Source organism: Vombatus ursinus, unplaced genomic scaffold (genome assembly GCF_900497805.2).
Source record: "Vombatus ursinus unplaced genomic scaffold, bare-nosed wombat genome assembly UNPS02014799.1, whole genome shotgun sequence".
In the NCBI taxonomy this organism is placed as follows: domain Eukaryota; kingdom Metazoa; phylum Chordata; class Mammalia; order Diprotodontia; family Vombatidae; genus Vombatus; species Vombatus ursinus.
In genome coordinates, this window is record NW_020954577.1 from 53,133,720 (window position 1) to 53,157,403 (window position 23,684).

A 23,684-nucleotide genomic window follows, 5' to 3' on the forward strand; every position below is an offset into this window, starting at 1 on the left:
CTTTCTTTCTTTCTTTCTTTCTTTCTTTCTTTCTTTCTTTCTTTCTTCCTTTCTTTCTTTCTTTCTTCTTTTCCCTCTGTCCACATAGGGTATCATATACTTGCCTCACTTCAATCCAATTCATTTGCATGTCCTAGCATCACCTTCCTGACATCATGGTCCTTTTCCAGAATGAAGAACAAGCAGCAGCAGCAAAATCTCACCCACAGTAAGAAGTCAGGAGGACCTGGCTTCAGATCGCACATATGAGCGTGTGTGTGTGTGTGTGTGTGTGTGTATGTGACTTAATATCTCAGTTCTCTAGGCCAAGTCAACAAACCTTTTTTTAAGTACCTACTGTTTGTCAGGAAATATTCTAAGCACAGGAGATCCAAAGAAAAGTCAAATTAGTCATCACCTACCTTCCAGGCACTCACGGTCTAACGGGGACAGGATGTGCAAACTATGTACAAAGAAGATGTGAAGGAGAGGAAGTGGAAAGAATCTCAGTGAGAAGGCACCAGCATGAAGGGGCTTGGGAGAGACTTCAAGGCACCTTCCTAAGGCGCTAAGCTGAAGAGAAAGTGCAGACTTACTCTGGTAGAGGAAATGTCTTCATCAGGAAAGTTCCTAGATCAGTGAAATTTCAAATCTAATTCCTATCCCCAAAATGTCAGACCCCAGGCATGATCTAGGCAGGACAGAGGACAACAATGACATCATCATCTCTCTCTCTTTTCCTTTCTCTGAACTGATAGAGGTGTGCACTTCCTGGAGGAGCTGCCTCTGCCTCCAGGCCCCCGCGGGGAAGTTCTACCGTCTATTTTCAGGTGTCCCAAGTGAGTGTCTTTAGATGCTGCATAGTGGAGCCCACCTAGTGCTTAGCCGGGTCAGCACGATGGCTTTTGGAGAGTGTAGGAAGAGCTTGTGAAATGTTGCTGCCTTGGGAACACATTTCCACTCTGCTCAAAGGTGGGTTTTCTCTCTCCCCGGTCCTTCGTAGCGGCCAGAGGGATGTGGAATCAGGAAGAACTGGGTTTGAGTACAGGCTCATTTTACTAGCTGTGTGACCCTGGGCAAGTCACTTAGTTGCTGTTATAGATAGTAAGACTTATAACGGCAAACCTTAGAGAAATGAACTCCTTCAGAGATAACATTTGGGTAGCACTCTGTGTCTGATGCCTTATTCAATCCGTTATCAATAATATTCCTGCAATCTCTACTCTAGATTTGACATGCCAAGTTTTGGGAACACATCCAAAGAGAGGTGGCTGAGTGTGTCTGTGCTGGCCTTTCCCTGGTTTTCCTTCCATGCAGATTTCAGCAGGAGAGAGACCCAACTCAGGACTGTCTACCACTTTCCCTTGGCCCAGCGCTTAGATTGAGACAGTGCAGATGAGCCCAGTTTTTATTATGTTCTACTAGCCTGTCACGGGGAGCAGAAACTGCTGGCTTCTCATCTGATGACCCAGAGGAAGCATTTGCACACCCAGCACTTTCGGCACAATGGGGTACGTGTGTGGACAAGGGCACGTGTAAGTTTTAGAAGGCTTTCACTGACCAGCTCCATCTTTGCACATGGTCTCTGGGGGCTGAATGGGAAACCAAGGCTGGGCTCAAAGCTGAGACACATGAAAAACTCCACCCTGCTGCCTATACTGGGTGAGTACAACAATTCACCAAGTTTCAGATGCTTCTTATTTCAAATCAAATTCTTGGCAGGTGGGAGCAAACCTTTGAGGCTCATTGCTGTGTTCTTGTAAATGTGCTCATGGTTTTCTTTTCACTTTAAAACTTTCATTAATTATAGCAAATGTAATCAATTTACCCTGTTGAATAATTAAAGTGGAAACATAATGTGTTTAATGAAGGGCTGTTTACTGTTCAACTCCATGTGTGTGAGTGTGTGTGTGTGTGTGTGTGTCTTTCCTTCCTCTCTTTCTCTCTCTGTCTCCTCTCTCTGTCTCTCTCTTTTTCCTCTCTGTCTCTGTCTCTCCTCTCTCTGTCTCTCTCTTTTTCCTCTCTGTCTCTGTCTCTCTGCCTCTGTCTCTTTGATAAATTAAAACTGGGAGAGCTTTTGATTGCTGCTGACGGAGATTTATTTCCACTGAGTAATTGGTTTGGGGTGTTATTAACATGCCTCGTTTGGTGACAAGTACTTCGACTTTATTCCTATGCAGTAGACCTTATAATAGATTGTACAATTAACTTATTCCAGTTGAAAGAATCAAGTGGGAGCGGTTTTTAGGGGAAATCCAATTGAAATTAAGGGGAGAGCTTGTTAATTTCTCACAGTTTACGACAATGCGCGGTCCCTTGAATAAATCTGTCATTCTCTAAAATCTCTTGTTCACAGTATGCAATAATGATGAGAGGAGGCAACGATATCAAAGACTGTGGAAATAAAGAGAAATGGAGTGAAATCGTAGGCAACAGACAAATTAGGAGAGAAAAGAGACGTTTAGGTAGGTCGCCAATAAAGCTTCACTCTCAAAAGCTAGCCCGGTTGGGAAAAGAAGCAATCTCTCTCTGGCTTGGAAATATTGCAATGTTAACATCATCAGTCTGAAATTACACAGTGCCACTGGGCATGGGGGGATTTGATTAAGTAAAATGAATAGGGTTTTTTTTTCATGCATTTGTTCTTTGTGTAATTATGTGCCGCAAAAACAGAATTTCTCTAATTTAAATGTCACTAAGCAATTTGGCCTGTTTTGCAAAGGCTCTCTCGGAGTGGTTTCTTGTTGCCTAATTGAATTGAATATTAAAAATACCTTGTTAGTGTCTAGTTAGAGCAACGACTGTAAAATGTCATTTCTTGTTCTGTTTTCACTAGTGACTCCTGCTTTCTTTCATTTGTAAGATTAAATTGCAAAGCGTGGGGTTTAGGGTGAAGTGAAGTCCCCTACCACGGGGGAAGGCTTCTCTTCATGATGGATCTTCAAATGGTACCGAATGCAACAGAAGCACTTTCCAGTTGACAATCCCAGAGAATTTTACAAATGTGAATTCCTGCAGGGCTCCCACCCAGGGAGATAAATGGGCCAGCCACTTCGGTGACTGACCATGGCCTTCGAGGCTAACGCTTTAATCAGGTCTCTCCCTGCAGTTCAGAGCCGGGAGTTTTCTTTGGAGATCTGTTGGGTTTCAGAAGAGTGGAGGGAGAAGCATGATCTTAGTGCCCACAAGGAAATGGAGGGAGAAAAAAGCCCCTTTGCTTAATTATTAACGAAAATATGCTTCAAGCCCTCAATTCAATCACTTCCATTTAAATTGAAGGCTCCAGCTGCCAAAGTGGATTCTGTTTCCTATTTCACTTGAGGGCAAACTGTTTATTTTCACTCTATAACTGAAAATGCCTTTAAATTAAAAACCAGGCTGTTATCTGGGTCTGGGCTGTGTCCTTGACTTTCCCCGACAGCCCTCAACACTGGGCTGAGAGTGGGGAGGGCTACGGAGAGATAGAGACAGAGACCCCCAGAGAAAGAGAGACAGAGGGAGAGAGAGAGACAGGGACAGAGACAGAGAGAGGGACAAGAGACAGAGACACGAGACAGAGAGAGGCAGAGAGAGAGATCCCAGGCACTAGAAATTGACTTTAGTTTTCTTGTCAGACAGTAGTGTCCACACAGTTTCCAAATGCATTTATCCTGGTGTAAGGGAAATTTTCAAAAAATTATCAATGGAATTTAGCCTTTTCTGCAACTTGGAAGGTTCTGTGCTATTAAATTATGGTACCATGTTTAGTTTTTGTACAATTATTACAAGGTCATGTTCTTAAACTATAGCATGATATGGTGGAAAGTACACTGTCCTTGAAGCAAGATGTGGGTTCAGATTCTGACTCTGACTCTTACTAGCTCTTTGACCCTGGCTAGGTCACTTCACCCCGATGAGCCTCAGTTTCCTCATCTGTAAAATGAGAAGAATTATGCCCACATTCCTCATGTCACAGGCTTGTTGTGACAAAAGCCTCATGCTAGAAATGTGAGCCATACTTCCCAGGTCTGAAATTTGCCCTTTGGGCATTCAGTTCTACTCAATGTTCAAGAGGCAGATTCCTGAGCTAGAAACAGGTTCCTGAGCTAGAAACAGGTTCCTTGCCATTTATTCTCCCATGATAATAATTGTGTATATGAGTATTCGAAGTTTGCAAAGAGCTTTACACAAATTCTCTCCTGCGAGGTAAATATTAGAAGTATTATTTTTGTCCTCAATTTACAGATGAAGAAACTGCCTCCTCAGTGCTTACTGGGTACCTGGCCCTTAGTAAGCAAATGCTTGATGATTGTTGCTTGTTTGATTAAGAGATAAAGTGACTTGCCTGGGAATGAGGCAGCTAGGAAGTATTTGAAGCAGGATTTGAACTCAGGTACTGAATCCTGACCTATATCCACTACTGGAAAACTGGGGCTTGCTCTGTGTTGAAACGAACCCATTTGTGACCACGGAAGAGAAGCACAAAGGATGAGGCTTTGAACGTGGCTTCTTACAACTACAGAGCCTGGTGGTCCCCCACCCCCACCCCTAGGATATGTGCTCCTCTCTGGGAGGGTCCTGAGGGCCCTTCCTGGGCTCCAGAGGAGCCTGCTTCAGATCTCCAGGATGCCCTTGGCAGTCGCATAGAAACACCACCAGCTGGGCTCTCAAATCCTTCTCTACTCCCACTGGGCAAGAGCCATCCTGGTTTTCCTTTGCATGGAGGAAATAAACCAAGTGTGTCTTTGACAAGATTTACGTGGAAATGTCTTTCATGGTTTGGTTGTGTGTGTTTTAGGGGCAACTTTGAACTCCCTCCTGGGGCCAAGAGTTTTGGTTTATGTCAGCTGTGCACTTTCTATATGGGTAAGATGAAGTCAAATAATTATTCTTGTGTTTCGAATGATCAAGAGAGCTAGGAGGTTGAGAATAACCAGAATTTCATAAACAATCTTGACATCAGGTCACTTCTGAATGTTTTAGGATCTTAGATTTAGAGCGGCTGGGGTCTTTGAGGTCACATCCAACCCCTTCACTTTATAGATGAGGAAACCGAGGCCGGGGGAAGGGAATTGACTTGCCCACACCTAGAACCATAGATCTAAAATGGGAAGGAAACAGAGGCCACCTGCTCCAACCCTTTCATTTTACAGATGGAGAAACTGAGGCCCAGGGAGGGGAAGTGATTTGAACCCAGGTCCTCTAACTCCAAATCCAGTCTTCTTTCTTCCTCACTGCACTGGATAAATGAGAGCTGGCTGTATTGTAGGAAAATGTTGTCCTGCCTTCATAATTCTGGAAAACCCCAGCAAGATGGTCTGTCCCCAGTGTCTATGCATCTTATTCACAGTTTAATTTCATTCGTCACAGTAGGAAGAACAATCCCCAACCCTGAACTCTTTTTTTTTTTTTGGCCTTTGCCGCCGTGTAGGGAGACCGAATGTGGCACTTTGCTCTGTCTGTGTTCCTGATAGAGTTATACGGACGCAACCTTCTCCTGACAGCAGTTTTTGGCTTAGTGGTGGCTGGTTCGGTGCTGCTGTTCGGGGTTTTAATTGGAGACTGGATTGACAGAAAACCAAGAAACAAAGGTAATTCATTGTCTAATGGCTAACGTGGTGCTTGTCCATAGCAGATGTTTAACCAATGATAGCTAGCCCTTCTATAGCAGTTTAGAATGTGCCAAACACTTTACAAGAACGATCTCCTTTGATCCTCACAACAACCCTAGGAAGTGCTGTTATTATCTGCATTTTCCCCGTGACTTAACTGAGGTTAAGACATTACTGATTGATTGATAATAATAATAGCTAGCACTCCTATAGTGCTTTAAGGGGTGCAAAGCTCTTTTCCTATGCTGTCTCATTAGATCTTCACAACGTTACCCTTATTTTACAGATGAGGAAACTGAGGCTGAGAGAGGTTATGTGAATGGTTCAAGGTCACACAGCTAAATAAGTGTACGAGGCAGGATTTGAAGTGAGGTCTTCCTGACTCCTAATTCCACATTCTATCCACTGTGTCCCTAGCTACCTTAGATCCTAGGCATGAAGGTCCAGGGTACCATGACTTTTCGTTCCAATCCAATTTAATCCAATAAACATTTATTAGGTGCCTACTATGTGTCAGACATTGTCCTACTCTCTGGGGATATGAAAAGAGACAAAAGGCAAGGACCTCACAACCTAACAGAGCTCAAAGTCTGCTGACAGTCACCCAAAAGACAATGGAGACATGTATGCGTAGTGTGATTAGACTAATTCATTACCAACAAGAATTGTAAGACATATCAAAGAGATATCTGACCAAAGACTGGAAAAGAAGATGCACTGGTCATCTAGCAAATGATGAATGACAGAAAAATGGACTGGCTGAGTATTCTATTGGCATCCACAGAAAGCCTCCTATGTGCTGGGTAGGTCTCCCATCAAGGACTTAAGGGAAGACGCAGACAAGAGTCCTAAGAGCCAAAAAGGCTTGCTTAGGCTGCTATCTGTACCTTTGGATGGAGTACTCACATTGATATTCCAGAGCCACTCATATTTTGAGATAGGCACTTATGTTATTGTAATTCGTCAGATAAACTCAGATTTGTTTCTGCACTTATCTAATTAAACACAGATCTCCCTAGAGCTTCTCTCAACTGATTATCATTCTCACCCTCTTCTTTTTTTTTTTTTTTTTGGCAAGGCAATTGGGGTTAAGTGACTTGCCCAGGGTCACATGGCTAGTAAGTGTCAAATGTCTGGTCTGAGACCGGATTTGAACTCAGGTCCTTCTGACTCCAGGGCTGGTGCTCTATCCACTGTGCCACCTAGCTGCCCCCCTCACCCTCTTCTTAAATGATCTAGTCAATCCATCTATCAGTTTCAAAAAGCAAGACTTTACAAAGCACCTAAAGATGCCTACTCCACTAGGCTCTGAGAATACAAAGATAAAAGTTAAGTAGTGCCTGTCCGGAAGGAGCTTATGTTCCATTAGAAGTAACAAATATACACAGATATACACATATACGCAAAGTAAATACAAAGAAAATGCAAAGTAAGTTGAGGGGGGTTGAGAGTGGTCTGAGACATGGGACACCTTCAGCCTTTCCTTCTTCCCTCCTGGTGGTTAGTCAGTCCTGTGGCTTCAGGGTCCCCCAGGATGGAGATGATCCATTCTGAAGGGTTAGCTGATTTGCATCTCTAATCGGTCAGTTATGTGTATACCCTCTTCTGCCCTATTTCTTTGCTTCTCTATTGTCATCACTGAGAAAGCAGAAGGCTTGAGAATCACTTTGCCATTTTCTTTTGTTTCCCTGATTTCTTGGTCAAAGAGTTCATCCCCTCAGAGCCATCTTACGGGTTATGAGACCTTCCTTAGTCAGGCTAAGTTCATGCAAATCATCCCATTTATATAATCTAAATTGTCTTTCATAATCTCCTCTAGCCTTAATCTGGCTAGGAATTTTGGTCTAGCCATAGTATTGAAAGATATGACCCTCTGTTATCCTCTAATATCTGGTATTCAGGTTATTGATTCATTTAGAATGGATTGTGGGATATGGTGGAAGATGCTGATCTGAATTGTTGAACTGCATTTCTGTTGAATCTACTTCATGAAAATATAACCTTGTTGTATTACAATGTAACAGATATGGATCAAAATGTCATTTGGGGCAGGCAGAGGGGTCTGGTTAAATGTATATGCCCATGTTACATGGCAGGGAATTGGTTCTCTTCTGTAAATACTCAGAAGACTGTGCTGAGCAGGTTATCTCCTTTACCACCAGTGGCCCATGCATCCCTGTTCCTTCAGAACTCCTCGGTCACTACCTGCTGTATCGTCCTAATGTTGGTGTTCTCCTACAAAAACGAGATCGAAGGCGTCTGGCAGGGCTGGCTCACGGTACGTGAGTACTCGTCTTCTTCTTACACAATGAAATGAAACTTCCAAGGTCCCAGCTGTGTCTTTCTGCCAGGCTCAGCAGCACTTGCCTGTTCTGCAGCATTCTGGGGATGCGGGTTTTAAACCTAGCTAGTCTTTCTTTAGTGTTACTTTTTACCTTGAAGCTGTGAATCAGACCCTAAATCACAGACAAGCAAAGACAACAGAATTGTGGGCTCCCGTCTGCAGGACCAAAATTAGCATCAGATCTGGGGCTGATGGAGTGGGCAGGAAGAAAGCTCATCAAGTCAACAGAACGGCACTTTCTGCCTCCCCCTAAGTTGAACCTGTCACTAGGAGGTTCCTAGTGCCATTCATGCTGACTTGGGTAGGAGTGTCAGCTAAAAAAACCAGAGAAAGCATTTGCCTATTGAAGCCTATTCTTGGATTGTAAACTCTGCTTCCCAACCCCTCCCCTTAGGTGGCCTGCTATGTGGCAGTGATTATCTTAGCAGATCTGGCCAGCCTGGCCAGCACAGCCCTGGCCATCACCATTCAGAGAGACTGGATCGTGGTCATGACTGGGGACAACAGAAGCCAGCTGGCTGGTAAGTCCAAGGCAATGCTTCACCCACAAATGGGTCACCATGAAAATACTTTATCACGTTGGGCAATAGAAATTAAGGACTGCCCAGGCTCTTAATGAATTCTTTCCCAAACAGGATGATGAGCAAATTCAGTACAGCCCACGAGGAAAATCTGTGGCTATGGGAGCCATGATGAAGGCAGGGTGACTGGCCCTCTACTCAGGGTGCTGAAATGTAGTGAGGAAGAGAGGGGGCAGAACATGTGATTTCCTAGGTTTAGGGAATTCCTGGTGAGAGAATTCCCTTAGTTAATTCAGGCCAGCATCTTACAGTCTAAAAAAATTGACCTCGGGTCCTGAGAGGCCCTAAGTGACTCATCTAGGGTCACGTAGTTAGCGTTTGTTACAAACAGTACTTGAACCTAGGTCTTCCTAACTCTGAGGCCTGCTCTTTCTCACCTACCCCATGCCACTTCTCTAGCCCCTAGTTATCAAGAATAACTCATTGAAATATCCCATTCAAATAGAACACAAAAAAGGCAAAAATACAAAAATACAAAACCAGGTCCCTTCTCAAGGAACTCACATTCTAATTAGAGAGAAAACATGCAAAGAACCGTACATACAAGACACATAGGAAATAGATGAATGATAATTTCAGAGAGAAGATACTAGCACCAGGAAAGACCTCCTACAGAAAGTGGGATTTGAGCCGTGTATGGAAAGAAGCCAGAAAGCTAGGAGGTGGCAATGAGAAGACAGGGCATGGCAGGCATGCTGCACAGCTAGTGCAAAGGTGTAGAGATGGGAGATAGAATGTTGTGTTTGAGAAACTGGAAATAGATGAGTGTGGAGTGCTGGAATTTGTGGAGGATGTAAAACTGGGAAGGAAGGAAAGTTCCAGGTTGTAAAGAACTTTAAATACCAGATGACTTTATAGTTGATCCTGGAGGTAACAGGGAGGCGGAGGGATGACATGACTGAACCCTTGATTTAGAAACCCTTTGGCAGCTAAGTGGAGGATGAATTGGAGAGGACTGGACGACCTTCACCTCCCCTGTTCCATCCTGATCTCGATCTGTGATTGGAAGGTGAGTGACTTCAAATGCAGGGCTTTTCCCACTGCACGAGGCTGGCTCTTTCTTGCTGGTCCTGGCTTTTAAACCACACTAAGGTGATGAGCACACTGTGGTTGGGGGTACTCGACTTGCTTGTATTTGTATTTTCACATCATGTTGAGCGTTGTGATGAAAACACTTGACAGGGGTCACGATACCTGGAATTCACTGCTGTCTCTGCCACTAACCAGTTACATGATCAATTCTCCTTTCTGAGCCTCAGTTTTCTCCTCCGTAAAAATGGAGGATCCCCATGCTCTACATGTGTCTGATGAATCAATAGTTTGGCCACAGACCTTGAGCGCTAGAAGGGCCCCTCCATATCTGAAATGATTCTTGGCCATTGGGTGTGGGGATCTTGGCTCACTGCACAGTGAAACATTTTGGTTTACTTTTCTTTCTAGGCATGAATGCAACGATTCGAAGGATGGACCAAATCATCAACATCTTTGCCCCCCTCTCTGTGGGACAGGTGATGACATGGGCATCTAACGTCATTGGTTGTGGCTTCATTCTGGGATGGAACTTGGTGTCTCTGTTGGTTGAGTTCCTCTTCCTGTCTAAAGTTTATCAGCTAGTTCCTCAGTTGGCTGCAAAACCCCGGAGGTGCACAGGGGACAACTTCCTAAAAAGGCAACTGGAGCTCATCAGCTCTCAAGGTGATTTTCACTTCACTATGGTTCCTGACTTGGTCTCCTTCCTTGGCTTTTGTCATTCCGTTGGCTTCTACTTTCTGTCCCTTGAGAGATATTCACTCTCAACTTCCTATCTGAAAATGTAACATTTTATAAATCGATTTTTATTGATATCTTTTGTTTTTACATCACCTACATTTCCCCTGTATCCCTCTCTCACACTCTCCCAATAAATCATTCTTTATTTTAAAAAAAAGGATTAAAAAAAGACAAAAAACGAAGACCGAAAATTCAGCAAAAAAAAAACTAAAACAAACCAACTCTGTCACAGTATGTAATATTACACACCTGTGGACCCCTCACTCACCTAAGCAAAGGAGTTGTGGAGGAGACTCCCCTTATCTTTTCTTTGGGACCAAGCTTATTCTTTGCAACTTTTCATAGTACTTTCATTTTAGATTGTTTTGTGGTTGTTGTTATTTTCAATGTTGAAGCCATTGTACGTGTTATTTTCCTGGGTCTGTTTACTTCATTTTGCATCGGTTCATGTAAGCTTTCCAACTTCTTTGTTTTCATCATGTCCACTACTTCTCACAGTAATATTTCATTATAGTAATGACCCACGACTTGTTCCGCCATTCCCCAATGTATGTATGGACATGTTTGTTTCCAGCTCTTCACCACCATAAAAAAGTGCCAATATTTGGGTGTCTATGAGATCTTTTTTCCCCAATGACTTCCTGGGGCATATACCTAGCAGTGAGATCTCTGGGTCAAAGAGTATTTTAGAAAATGTAGCTCTTGAAGTAATTTTTTCTACAGAAGTTCCCACCTGCTTGCTTAGGGAAGTACTCAATGGGGTAGCAGAGAGGAAACAAAACTGATCCTTCCCCACTTCATAGGGATCTATCAATCAATCAGTTGACAGGTATTAATTAAGTTCTTTCAAGAATTTAATAATCCCTACTCATGACTTTACATTCTAATGGAGGAGACGACGAGTATACATAAAAATATATACAGCATAAATATGAAGAGAATACATTTGAAGTATTTTAATACAAGATGATTTGGGGGGAGGGGAATGGGGAATTGGGAAAAGCTTTATGTTGAAAATGGTGCTTGGGCTGCATCTTAAAGGAAGAGAGAAACTCTCTGAGGCAGAGATAAAGGGGAGCATGTTCCAGGTATGGGGGATGATTGATACAAAGGCCATACAAAATTTTTTCCAGAGATGGAAACGTATTGTTGTTGTTCAGTCATTTTCAATCATGTCTGACTCTTCGTGACCCCATTTGGGGTTTTCTTGGCAAAGATACTGGAGTGGTTTGCCATTTCCTTCTCCAGCTCATTTTACAGATGAGGAGACTGAGGCAGACAGGCTTTAGTGGCTTGCCCAGGGTCACCCAGCTAGTAAGTGTCTGAGACCAGATTTGAATTCAGGAAGAGGAGTCTTCCTGACTCCAGGCCCAGCCTCATTATAGCACAGTGCAATATATTGTGTTCAAATGCAAGTCCACCAATCTCTATAACAGGAATAGTTCGTGTTTACAGAAAACGTCAACATCATTATTCTCACTTTCTTTAACCACCAAAAAAAAAAGTGCCCCTTCCTTCTCTGCTTCCTTCCCTTTGTTCCTCCCTTCCTTCCTTCCCTCCCCTCTTCCTTCTCTTCTCTCCCATCCTCCTCTTCTCTCCCATCCTCCTTTCCTTCTTTGTTCTTCCCTCCCTCCTTCCCTTCCTTCCTTCCTTCCTTCTTTCTTTCTCAAAGTGTTGCTGGCAATAGTGATCCTGGATCGTTCCTGTAGTCCTACTTTCTATGTTCAAAAGCAGTATGGATTGTCTCCAGGGGTAGAGAGTTCCTTGTCCCTGAAGGAACTTTAGTTGAGACCACTTGTGAGGGATGCTATGGGATTTGGAGAGGTGTTGGACTACGTGACACCAGTCCCTCCTTTCAATACAATGGAAGCTTCTTCAGGTCAGAGCAGTTTTGTTGGGCAGTTTTGTCTTTTGTGTCCCCAGCTTCTTGCACAAGGCACATAGTAGGTGCTTAATAAATGTTTTCTGAATGAATGAATGAATGCACTTATAGGATTCTACTCATCCCTCCAGAGTACTATCCAACTCCTTGACTCCTTCTAGGATTGACCACTACTGGAACTCAATCAGCAGGCTCCCTTTTAAAACTTTTAAAAAATATAATTTCTTTTGATTACTCTCATGATTTTGTTCTATTGGCTATTATCTCCAAGACTTGAAGAAGTTAATTTCTTACCTGAATGAAAAACCATAAAAGGTTCCGTAAAAGGAAGCAAGTATTCTGACTTCAAGAAATTTATTATTCACAATAATAGACTATATCTACATAGCACTTCAAGCAAAGCATTATACATAAATATGTGTGTATATGTGTAAACACACACACATATCTATCTATCTATATCTATATCTATCTAAATTTTATTTGATACTCCCTGTGAGGTAACTTATCTTTAGAACATGCCCAGTTCTCTTCTCACCCGCCCCATTTCCTGATACACACACTGATTTTTCTTTGGGTCTGAGATTTAGATCTGGGTTCATAGAATGGTCAATCTTGGCCCCAGAGACCACTTTGGAGACCACTACTCAAGGCAACGGGGAATCACTAAAACCTCTGAACTAAGAAGTAACATGATCAGATCTGGGCCTTGGGCCAGTTCTTTTTCTGGTTCTGTGGGTGAGGAATTAGATACAAGAGAGATTTAAGGGAGATCCATTATTAGAATATCACAATAATCTAGACAAGGGAAAATTAGGGTTACATGAATAGAAGGGAGGGGACACAGGCAGGGGATATCATCGAGGTAAAATGGATGTAACTTGGTAAATTATTGGAAGTCTGTGTAAGGGAGAGCGATGAATCAAGAATAGTGCCAACATTTTGAGCAGGGTTGGCTGGGATAATAGATGGGTCCTCAATAGAGATGGGGAATTTAGGCAAGGGGCAGCTACTGGGGAGATGACCTGTTCTCAACATCACCAGTCAAGCAGACATCCTCATCATCTGGCTTGAAAACAAGCAGCAAGCTCTTACGATAACTGTGATCGAAAACCTTTCGGGATGTTTTTTTTTTTTTAGGGGAAATTCATTCTTGTCCAACCACTGATGAGTTTGCCAACATGTCCAAGACTTTGGAAGGACCAGAGGACCAGCCATCTCCTCTGGAAGCCCAGCAGGACATGACCTCCAGGTTTCCTCTCGGCCTCAGACAGATACAAAGACTAGTCCGGACATGTTGTGATGGCTGGAAGACATATTGCGGGCAAACTGTCTTCTTGGCGGGATTGGGTTTAGCCTTCTTATACACAACTGTGCTGGGCTTTGACTGTATCACCACAGGCTATGCCTACACACAGGGGATCGGGGGCTCCCTTCTCAGCCTCCTTATGGCCATCTCAGCCTTCTCAGGTCTTGTGGGCACAATCCTCTTTACCAGGTTAAGAAGGTCCTATGGCTTAGTTCACACGGGCCTCATCTCCAGCTGTCTCCACATAGGTTGTTTGCTGCTGTGTGTGTTTTCTGTCTTTGCCCCCGGGAGTCCTTTTGATTTGGGTATTTTCTCTCTTCCACTAAGCGGGAACTCTTCCCTAAGTCACAAGATGCTGAAAGAGAACCCAGTACATGTTTCTGCTTTTGAAAGAAACATTAACCAGCCTATCCTTCCTGGTCGCTCAGCCATCCACTGGACCAATAATACTGTTCTGATGGATGGTGCACAAGAGAGCAACCAGCCTGAGTCATATGTCTCCATCATCTTGCTCTTCTCAGGGGTGATCTTGGCCAGAATTGGTAAGCCCTGGTTAAAGCTGTTGAATGGTTTCTTTTCTTTTCTTTCTTTCTTTCTTTTCTTTTCTTTTTTTTTTTTTGGCCAGACAAATGGGGTTTAGTGACTTGCCCAGGCTCACACTGCTAGTAAGTGTTATGTGTTTGAGGCTGGATTTGAACTCAGGTCCTCCTGACTTCAGGGCCAGTGCTCTATCCACTGCTCCACCTAGCTGCCCCCGAATGGTTTTTTGTATTGTTGTGAGGGCCGTGTGCAGGCACAATCATTGTTCTTGAAGGTTAGGGAAGGGACAGTTGATTTTACCTCCTGCAAGGCCAACAACCAGTTTTCTGGAGCTGGAACTCCTTGGGCTTCTAGATCAGCCAGTGTGAAACCCAGATCTTGACTCAGATTCTAATACTCTAGGCAATAGCTCACTAATGTTCAGACTCCTTAAGAGTCTGCCCAATATGACGGATGTTCTAATAAATCTTGTCTTTGGCTGAAACCCAGATCTTTGTTTTCTATCCCAAACCTGACCATTACATCCAGACAGGCATTTTCCTCTTTTTAGGTGTCACTCTGACCCACCTCAAGTCCTCCCCAAAAGATGCTTCATAAAAATATCTAACATTTCCACAATTCTTTAATGATGGCAAAGTGCTTTACATATACTATATTCTTGGAGGCACAACACAACCCTGGAAGGAAGTATTATTTTTATGCCTATTTTACAGGTGAGGAATTGGATCCTAAGGGAGATTAAGGGGCTTGCCCAGAGTCATATGACTAGTCAGGGGCAGGGGCAGGATTCACACTCAGTTCTTCCTGAATCCCAGTTCAGTGTTATATCCCCTAAAGCCATCAATTTGCATTGTGATGTGGATGTGACCTCAGATTAATTGCATCATACCTCAAAAGCCAGAAGGGACCTTACAGATCATCTGGTCCAACCTTCTCATTTTACAGAAGGGGAAACTGAGGCTTGTGAAATTATTTGCCCACCATAACACATTTACTAAGTTGAATGTAAAGCAGGATTCGAACCCCAATCCTCTAACTACATATGCAGCAGTCTTCCCATTCACCATGAAAGCTATAAATGCCCAAAGAGTGCAACTTCTTCTAGACACCCATGAAGCCAAAAATCTTGTTAACTAGTAGTATATCTGTTGTCTTGGGCCCTCTCCAGCTGCATTTCTAGAGGTTCATCACCAGATTGGTTGCAGGGTGATGCAACCCATTTTTTGGTCATAGCAACTTTTGAAGGATTTAATAGGTCAGGATTGATATCATTAGAGGGGAGGGAGTGCAGTAATGACCCTGGAACATGCAATCACAGGTTCTGGAAGTGTAGTATTAAAGTAGGTCACTTTGACAGCACTTCAGTATTTAAATGGGCCACATTGACTATAATTTTATCTACTTCGATTTCTTTCTCTTGCAGGTCTCTGGTCCTTTGACCTCACTGTGACTCAGCTCCTTCAGGAAAACATCGCAGATTCAGAACGTGGCACTGTGAACGGCGTGCAGTGCTCCATGAACTACCTAATGGACCTTATCCACTTCATCCTTGTCATCCTGGCTCCAGCCCCTCAACAATTTGGGCTGTTGGTGTTCATTTCTATCATCTTTGTGATTATGGGGCACACCATGTATTTTGTTTATGCACGTAGATACAGGAGTCAAAATCCACGTACCCAGAAAACACCAAAGAGGGACAGGGAAGCCTTTTTAATTTGAGAAATATGTAACTCTTTCCTATCTGATAAAATCTCCCATTAGAAAATTTCCTCATATTAAATTGATCCGATTTCACAATCACAATTTCTAGCCACTTCTCCACTAGCTGATACCCTTATTCATTCATTCATTTGTTCATTGACTAATTCATTCAACAAATTCACCTTCCCTGTTTGGGATGACCAAATAGTAAGGTGATTGCTATACTGCCCAAAATTGAGGAGCTGGGCTAGAAAATCAATTGTGGTTCTCTCCATGTATGAAGAGATGTAAAATACTGTCCCTCCCTCTCCATCCTCACCCAAGACATGAATACACATGAATACCAAACAAATTAGAAGAGAACTATGTGAAGGGGTAGAAATGCTCTGAGATATGATGAGAGAGAAATAACTTCAGACTTTTTGAAGGAGGCGGCATTCCAGCTGGCCTTGGAGGATGGAGAGAATGTGTGTATCATTTACAGCTTGGACGCTGCTACAACTTAGACCAATTCTTTCAAAACCTATCCTTAGTAATGTCATCTGAGCACTGCATAGATCTTCCATTGTGGGTTGGTTTCTGTAGCTCAGCCTCAGGAAAAAGAACCACATGTGTATATAAATGCTACAGCTAAAATTCAAACTCTGACTGTCAGGATTAGCCAATAGGAGGTCTGAATAATATTCTTTTCAATTAAATTCAGCTCTTTTCAATGAAGGTTTATTAAGTGCCCCGCTATGATGGGCACTAGAGATATAAAGCTAAAAGCTAAACACTTTCAGACCTCAGGGATCTTATAATCTACTGGGAAGGATGCAAGTGTATGATCAGTAAATGCAAAGTCCATTTTAGCAGAATGTACTACCACCTAGAGCCAGAGGCTCAGAAACACCTACGACATGGCCCCGAACTGAGTCTTGACAGAAGCCAGATACCCTAAGAGGCACATTTTAGGAGTGAGGGCATTCCAGGCATGGGGATGGACAGTCTACACAAACGCACGTGGTGGAAGTTGGGTTTGAGTTGGCATTGGACCATTTGGACTAGAAGACAGAGTGTATGAAAGGGAGTAATATGAAAAAAAAAACCTAGAAAGATAGGAGGGTGCTAGTTTATAGAAGACTTGAAATGCCAAGCTGAGGATCTTGTATCTTTTTCTAGGTACAATTCTAGGAGCGGTTGAAGCTCCTTGAAGAATCAGCCAGTGTGATCAGATCTTCGTTAATTTAAAAGGTGGGTGGAGGACAGATTGGGGAGGGGAGAGACTTGAAGCAGGGCCACAAGTTAAAAGGTTAGGGTTGTGCTTGTGAATGGAAAAGAGGAAACAGATGCAAAAGATGTTGTGAAAGTAGAATTGACCAGATTTAGGGAGTGGTTGGATCTTGGAGATGAGGGAAAGAGAAGAACCAAGAATGGCTGTGAAGCTGTCCACCTGGATGAGTGGAACATGGTGCCACAGCACAAAAGGGAGGTGTAGAGGACAGACAGTGACGGGGAGAATTGGAAGTTTTATTTTGGTCCTATTGGGTTTGAGAGGCTTTTTGAGACATTCAGGAAGTAAAAGACAAAGTAAGAATGATGCTCAAGGGAAAGATTAGGGCTGGATATATAGTTTGGGGAGCCGTTTATATAGAAATGCCTGTTTAACCCATGGGGGCAGATGAGATGACTTAGGGAAGAGAGAAGAGAAGAGAACCCAAGGGAGGGTCTTGGGACACTCACACCCAGCGAGTAGGACATGGATAATGATCCAGCAGAAGAGACTAAGAACGAATGGTCTGATAGGTAGCAGGAGAACCAAGACACATTAAATGTTACAGAAGCCGTGAGAGGAGAGAGTATGGAGGAGGAAGGGGCAGTGGGAGGTCAAGGGTGGGGGGTGAGGATGGAGAAGTCTCATTGAGAGCTTGCTTCTTAATCGCTGTTCCTGGAGAAGCCCCATCCTCTCATCTGGATGTGCCAACAGCAGCTGGGCCTTAATAATGCCAATTACATGGCTCCCTATTGCAAATTTCTGTTCTTCATGTCTTAATGTGAATATTAGTCAGAGATTCCTAGAGGCTGTTAGCATATCAAAATGGTATTTGTTAAGCCTGCCAAAATGATCGTATTTGTGCCTCCACCCCATTCCCCAGGGGGTAAGTGTAGGTTAGGAACGATAGTAGCTCATTTCTGTAGTATTTTAAGATTTCTGAAGCATTTTGCTCACAACAGCCACTGTCTTTCCCACCCACCCATCAGTGGGTAGAATATGTAATCTTGTCCCCATTTCACAGTTAAAGAAACTGAGTCTTGGAGCTGATAAAGGCCTTGTCCAGAGCCACACAGCCAGTAAGTGTTAGAGCCAGGATTTGAACTCGAATTTCTCCTGACTCCAGGTCCAGTGTACTTTCCCAAAAAACCATGCTACCTCCATGATATACCATCACATGGGGAAGACCTTTATGCTGTGTGACAACCTCTGAGTGAAGGAGTAGTCGTTTGTGATTTAAACAAAGGCAATCATTATAGTTTTATTCATTTCCAGTGAGCATTCGATAGTTAGTGAATATTAGCTGTGACACGTGTGTTATGGGCCAGACTTCAGATCTGGCTCTCTCCATCCATCCTCATTTTGATGACTGAGTAGAAATTCCAACTTTAAAAAGAAAAACAAAACAAAACAACTTTACGAACAATATTAATGTTACTTCCAAATACATTAACATAAATGAGTTGCCACCGGTTAAGACTAATGAACCACAATTTTCTTATTAGTTATAAATCACCAACACTGAAAACTGTTACAAATTGTCTTAATTTCTCTCTCTTTAAAAAATTACATCCAAAAGTAAGCAAAAATATGTGTGGCTGTTTAAATGGGAAATGACATTAATTGCTGCTTTATTGAGGGGATTCAAATTTCTGTGTTTGTTTAGAAGGGAAAATAATATAGCTAGCGATAAGGTTCATTTGGGCCTTGGTCACCGACACACAAAAAATGTTAGTGCAAGGAAGACCACATTTGGGGACTATCATGTAATATATATAATCACACATCAGCTAACTAGCTTTGCAGAGGAATAAGGCATTCTAGCTATATGGATTTAGTGGTTAATAAAAAGTTAAAGAAAAACCCATTTGTGCCTAAAATTATAGAAGTACAACATAATGAATATATACTAAAAGTACACAAAATGGATTTTCCCCCTAAAGAAAAAAAGAAGTGAATGAGATTGTTATTTTAGAGCATAAAGTTATATTTTCTACCACTCACTCACCTCCAGTTGAAAACGTGGAAAGGACAGGATCTTGAGAATATCTTTGCTTGCATTTCTCAGTTAGGCCTATTAACACTTTATATAATAAATCCTGGTGATAGTTGACTTAAAAAAAAAAAAGGACATTTAAGAGACATCAGGAAAGTAAATTAATTAGAATCATGCCTCACACAGCTTGTTGACAGGGGAATAGTGCTATGACAAGGTGTGAAATCCCAAGCTAGGGGCCCTTAATAGTTGTAATTAGCACACACATTTATATATAAAAATCTTCAAAGAAACTCTTGCAGCTTTTAATTGTGTTTGAAAGCCTCAGAAGTTTGGCAGCCAGAGTGCTGCATTTAGGTCTTTAGGTCTTCTCTGGTTCTCCCGACCACTAACTTTTGCCCTTTAGAGGAAAAAAAAAACAACTACACATGCTAGTTACTTGAGAGTTCTGCATACTTGAGGGCCAATTAACCAGGGCTTTAAAGTATATTTATTCTCAAGGATTTATGTAATGAGGAAAACAATCTTCTCCTTCAGTAGAAAATAATATGTCCTTTAAAATGTTAGAATAAATTGGTTGTTTCGTGCTTTATATATTATGTCGGAAAATTGGGCCCACTCAGTTCAATTCAACAAAGTTTTGTTAAGCACCAACTATGTGGGAAGTATTGTACTACCCTCTGGGGATTGCAAAGACAAAAATGAGGCGATCCCTACCCTCAAAGAGTTTGCAGTCTTTCTGTGTCTGAAATTCTTTTCAATGTTGCATTAGGCATCCTGCCACAGACCCCAAGACTGTCCATATTCTCTACTTTAAGACAAGTAAGTGATGGCAAGATTTTGATACCGCCGAGCGTCGGGGGTGGGGAGTGGTGGGAGGGACAACAGAAAATCAACTGAAGTCCTTTCTGTCACGACTCCACTACTCTTGCCATAGAGATCCCACAAGTCCAGTTAGAGCCAAATGAACACAAATTGTTCTTCTCTCTCTCGGTATAATATCTCGACATGAGGTTGTCGCCTTTGGAAGATACACTTTCAATTTCAGCACCTGAGGTGACTTGAAGACCTTTCGTTGTAATCTAGGGATGTTGCAATCAGGTGGAGGTAGACCTTGTACTATTTGTACTCATTCCAGCTCATCTCAGGGTTGAGAAATTGACACTGTTTTCCAAAGCACAAATTTACAAAATATATAATGTCCATTAAGATAACTGATTTATTGACAAAATACGTTTTAAAAAGTAATTTTTATAAAAGATTAAAAAAAAAAACAACTAAAAAACCAAAGCTTTCATTCATTTCTCTAGCTGAACTGCTTAACTATTTTTTTTTTTAAAGCCCAGAGATTACTATTCTGGTCTTAGTTCCTCAAGAGAAGGAAAGCTTTCCTTTCAATTCTCTGCTTCACCTCAGCGTTGGCATCACACATTCTTCCAGTTGTTTGGTGCTCACCTCTCTGGTGCCTCTTTTCCCAAGAATCATCTTACTGACTGCTCTGAGTTGGCCACTTGTGAGGGAGGGCTCCTTCTGCACCAGAAAGATACCAGCTCTCTCCAATATTTCTCTGATTCGTCCTCTTTGTAGGAATCTTCTCATGTATTTATCCTCCATCTATAATATTCAGAGAGACTAGAAGTTTGTATGTATCAGTTCACTGAACTTCCAGAGTGAGTAGATTGCAAAAACCCTCCTCCTTTGTTCCTAAAAAAATTAAATCAATTTGACAAACATTTATCAAATATGTACTCGGAGCTAGGATAGGAAGACAAAAATTAACAGTGCTTGCCGTGCAAGGAGCTTACATTCTGCTTTGGGGAGGGAGGCAGCTGTACCAAGATGAATAGTATGAAGAAATACAAAGTAATTTCAGGAGTATCAGCTGGGGAGATCAGGGGTAGGAGGTGGTACATGAACTGTGCTTGGAAGGAACCTTGGGATTCCACAAGGTAAGCATGAGGAGGGAGAGGATGAGTCATTGAAGAAAAATATTATTTAACCAGTTTTATTCCAGCCTTTTTTTTTTATATCACAATAATTTCTCGAAAGATCCTCCTCTTTCCAAAAAAAAAAAAAAAGAACCCTCCCTTGTAACAAAGAAAAACAGTTTATCAAACCTGCCAAATCAGGGGGGCTATCAGACAATGAAGGCGGCTCCTCAGCACAGTCCCCCAGCCCCTCTGCTAAGAGGAGGGATAATAACAACAGCATTTATAGAGCACCTACTTTGTGCCAGGCACAGTGCACCAGGGTTCATTAGCTGAGACCAATATTTGTTTTTCGTTTATTCCAATCTTGATTTCCTTTTATCTACCTTTTCACTGATATTGTTGAAATCCTTATGCATAGTATTCTTCTGACCCAGCAGCACCTATGTGGCACCATAGTGCAAAGAGCACTGGGCCTGGATTCAGTCTCAGTTACTTACTAGCTGTGTGACCTTGGGAACATCACTTAACCTCCATTTCCTCATCTGTAAAATGGGGATAAGAATAGTACTTACTTCCCAAGGTTGTGGAGAGGATCAAATGAGATAATATTTGGAAAGTGCTTAACACAGTGCCTGGCACATAGTAGGAGCTATATAAATGTTAGCTATTATTATTTTTTTCTCTGCATTGGCTTTTCAAATCTCTCCATTTTTCTCTGAATTTCTCATATTTATCATTTCTTGCTATACAGTAATATCCCATTATATCTATTGGTCCCAGTTTCTCCAGTGTTCCCAATCAATGGGCACCTGCTTGGTTACCACAAAGAACCCTGCTACCAATATTGGAGTTGTTCCACACCCAGTTCTATCAGCCCTCTCTGTACTGTTCCACTAGCTGGGCCCCAAGCCTAGAATGCACTCCATTCTTACCCGTATTTTAGAATTCCTGCAGGAGGCATTCCCAGTCTCCCCCCCATCTTCCCTTTGAAGATTACACTATATTTACTCTGTGTATCTTATATCTACCTATAGATGTACATGTTATCTCTCCCATTAAAATGTAAGCTCCCTGAGGACTCACAGGGACTGTTTCTGCCTTTCTTTGTATCTCAGCATTTAGCACAGTGCTTGGCAAACAGTAAGCACTTAATAAATGCATGTTGGTGAATTGATTCATTTATTGGTATATGTTATACTATTATACCTCTGTTTCCGTCTTTGACCTTCCTGGGTTAAAGGGCCTCAATAGTTCACTTCTCTTGTATAACATGGAAGATTTTCATTGTTTTTGTCTCTCACACATTTGTCAAATTGATCATTAATGACTTGACTTTTAGAGACATTTTATTCTATCCTGAAAAATGTACTGAGATCATTAACTCTCTTTTTTAAAAGCAAGGGCTATAGTCTTGACCAGCTTGGCTGTTAATATCAAGCAACCAAGACAAATCAAACTTCACAGAATTGAAGACAACCACAAAAGTAGCCACGGCGGGAGTGAGTCCACGTTCTATTTGGGACGTGCATATTTGCATTGTAGAAGTCTTCAAAAACCACGTCATGACCCTCTCCAAGATTCCATCTTGTACTTATGTGAGTTAAAAGACTTGGAAATGTGAACATAACATCTTATTTTGCCTTGAATGTCATTATTAAATATTATATTAATGCCACATTTTGCTTTGTACTTAACTACATCGTTAATAAAAGAGAGACTTTAAACATCATCCATTTTTCTATAAGGACCTTTAGAGAGGCTGCATGTTGTAGTGAATAGAAGGTAAATTTTTGAGTCAGGAAGACCTGGGTTCAGGTCCTGCCTTTGGCACATGCAGGCTGGATGACCCTGGACAAATCTCTTAACTTCTCAGTGGAGCGTCCCCTTGCAACTCTCTATAAATTACCTTTCAGACACAAGTTTGCAAACCCTCATATTTGCATCAATGAACCCATAAATGAACAAAGTATGGGAGAGGACTCCAACTTTAACCTTCTCCCCAAGTCCTCTCTTTTCCAAGCTGAAATTCCCATTTCCTTCATATGGCACCATCTTGAGCACTTTTGCCCTCTGAGTTGAACTTCCTCTGGTGCTTTCCATTGTAATGATGCGTGCCCAGACCTGAATACCAGATGGAGATGGGTCAGGGCCTATACTCTCCATTTCTGGACGCCCCCTTCTCTTAACATAACCCAAGATCCCACTGGCTTCTCTGATTTCAGTCTCATAGGGACAGAGATGGCTCATATTCACAGGGTTGGTTCATACACTGACTTATGCTTCACTAAAAGCTTAGGCCATGTGTTTTGTTTGGTTTTGTTTTGTTTTTTGGTCTTTGGTTTTGATTTTTTCACTGACAACTGGTAACTTACCGTTTTCAGAGAGTCGCTTGGTTGGGGCAGCCAGGTGACACAAGGGATAGAGCACGGGCCCTGGAGTCAGGAGGACCTGAGTTCAAATGTAGCCTTAGACACATGATACTTAGGAGCTGTCTGACCCTAAGCAAATCACTTAACCCCAAATTGCTTCACCAAAAAAAAAAAAATAGAGAGTTGCTTGGTGCATGAAAAGGTTAAGTGACTTGCCCAGGGTGTCCTAGTCACTATGTGTAGGAGGGGAAACTTGAAGCCAAGTTTTTCTGATCCTAAGATAAACTCTCCACTTGCCCCAGTGAGCTGCCTCTCCCCCCAAGACCTTTTTCACATGAGCTGTTCTCTGGCAAGCGACGCTTCCTTGTCTCGTACTTGTGAGGTCGATTTTTAAAAACCCAAGGCTCAGAAGAGATGTCCATCTAGTCCTATCTGGTTT

General features: G+C 42.3%; 1 protein-coding gene across 1 annotated transcript; it reads left to right on the forward strand.

Moving 5' to 3' along the window:
• The first annotated feature begins 1,610 nt into the window (after positions 1–1,610).
• Positions 1,611–15,715, forward strand: LOC114050356 (solute carrier family 40 member 1-like). The gene is made up of 9 exons (XM_027871950.1): positions 1,611–1,641; positions 4,757–4,824; positions 5,390–5,549; positions 7,733–7,848; positions 8,309–8,435; positions 9,936–10,190; positions 13,288–13,761; positions 13,828–13,998; positions 15,420–15,715. The coding sequence occupies exons 1-9, from the start codon at positions 1,611–1,613 to the stop codon at positions 15,713–15,715; spliced, it is 1,698 nt and encodes a 565-aa protein (XP_027727751.1).
• Positions 15,716–23,684: the final 7,969 nt, after the last annotated feature.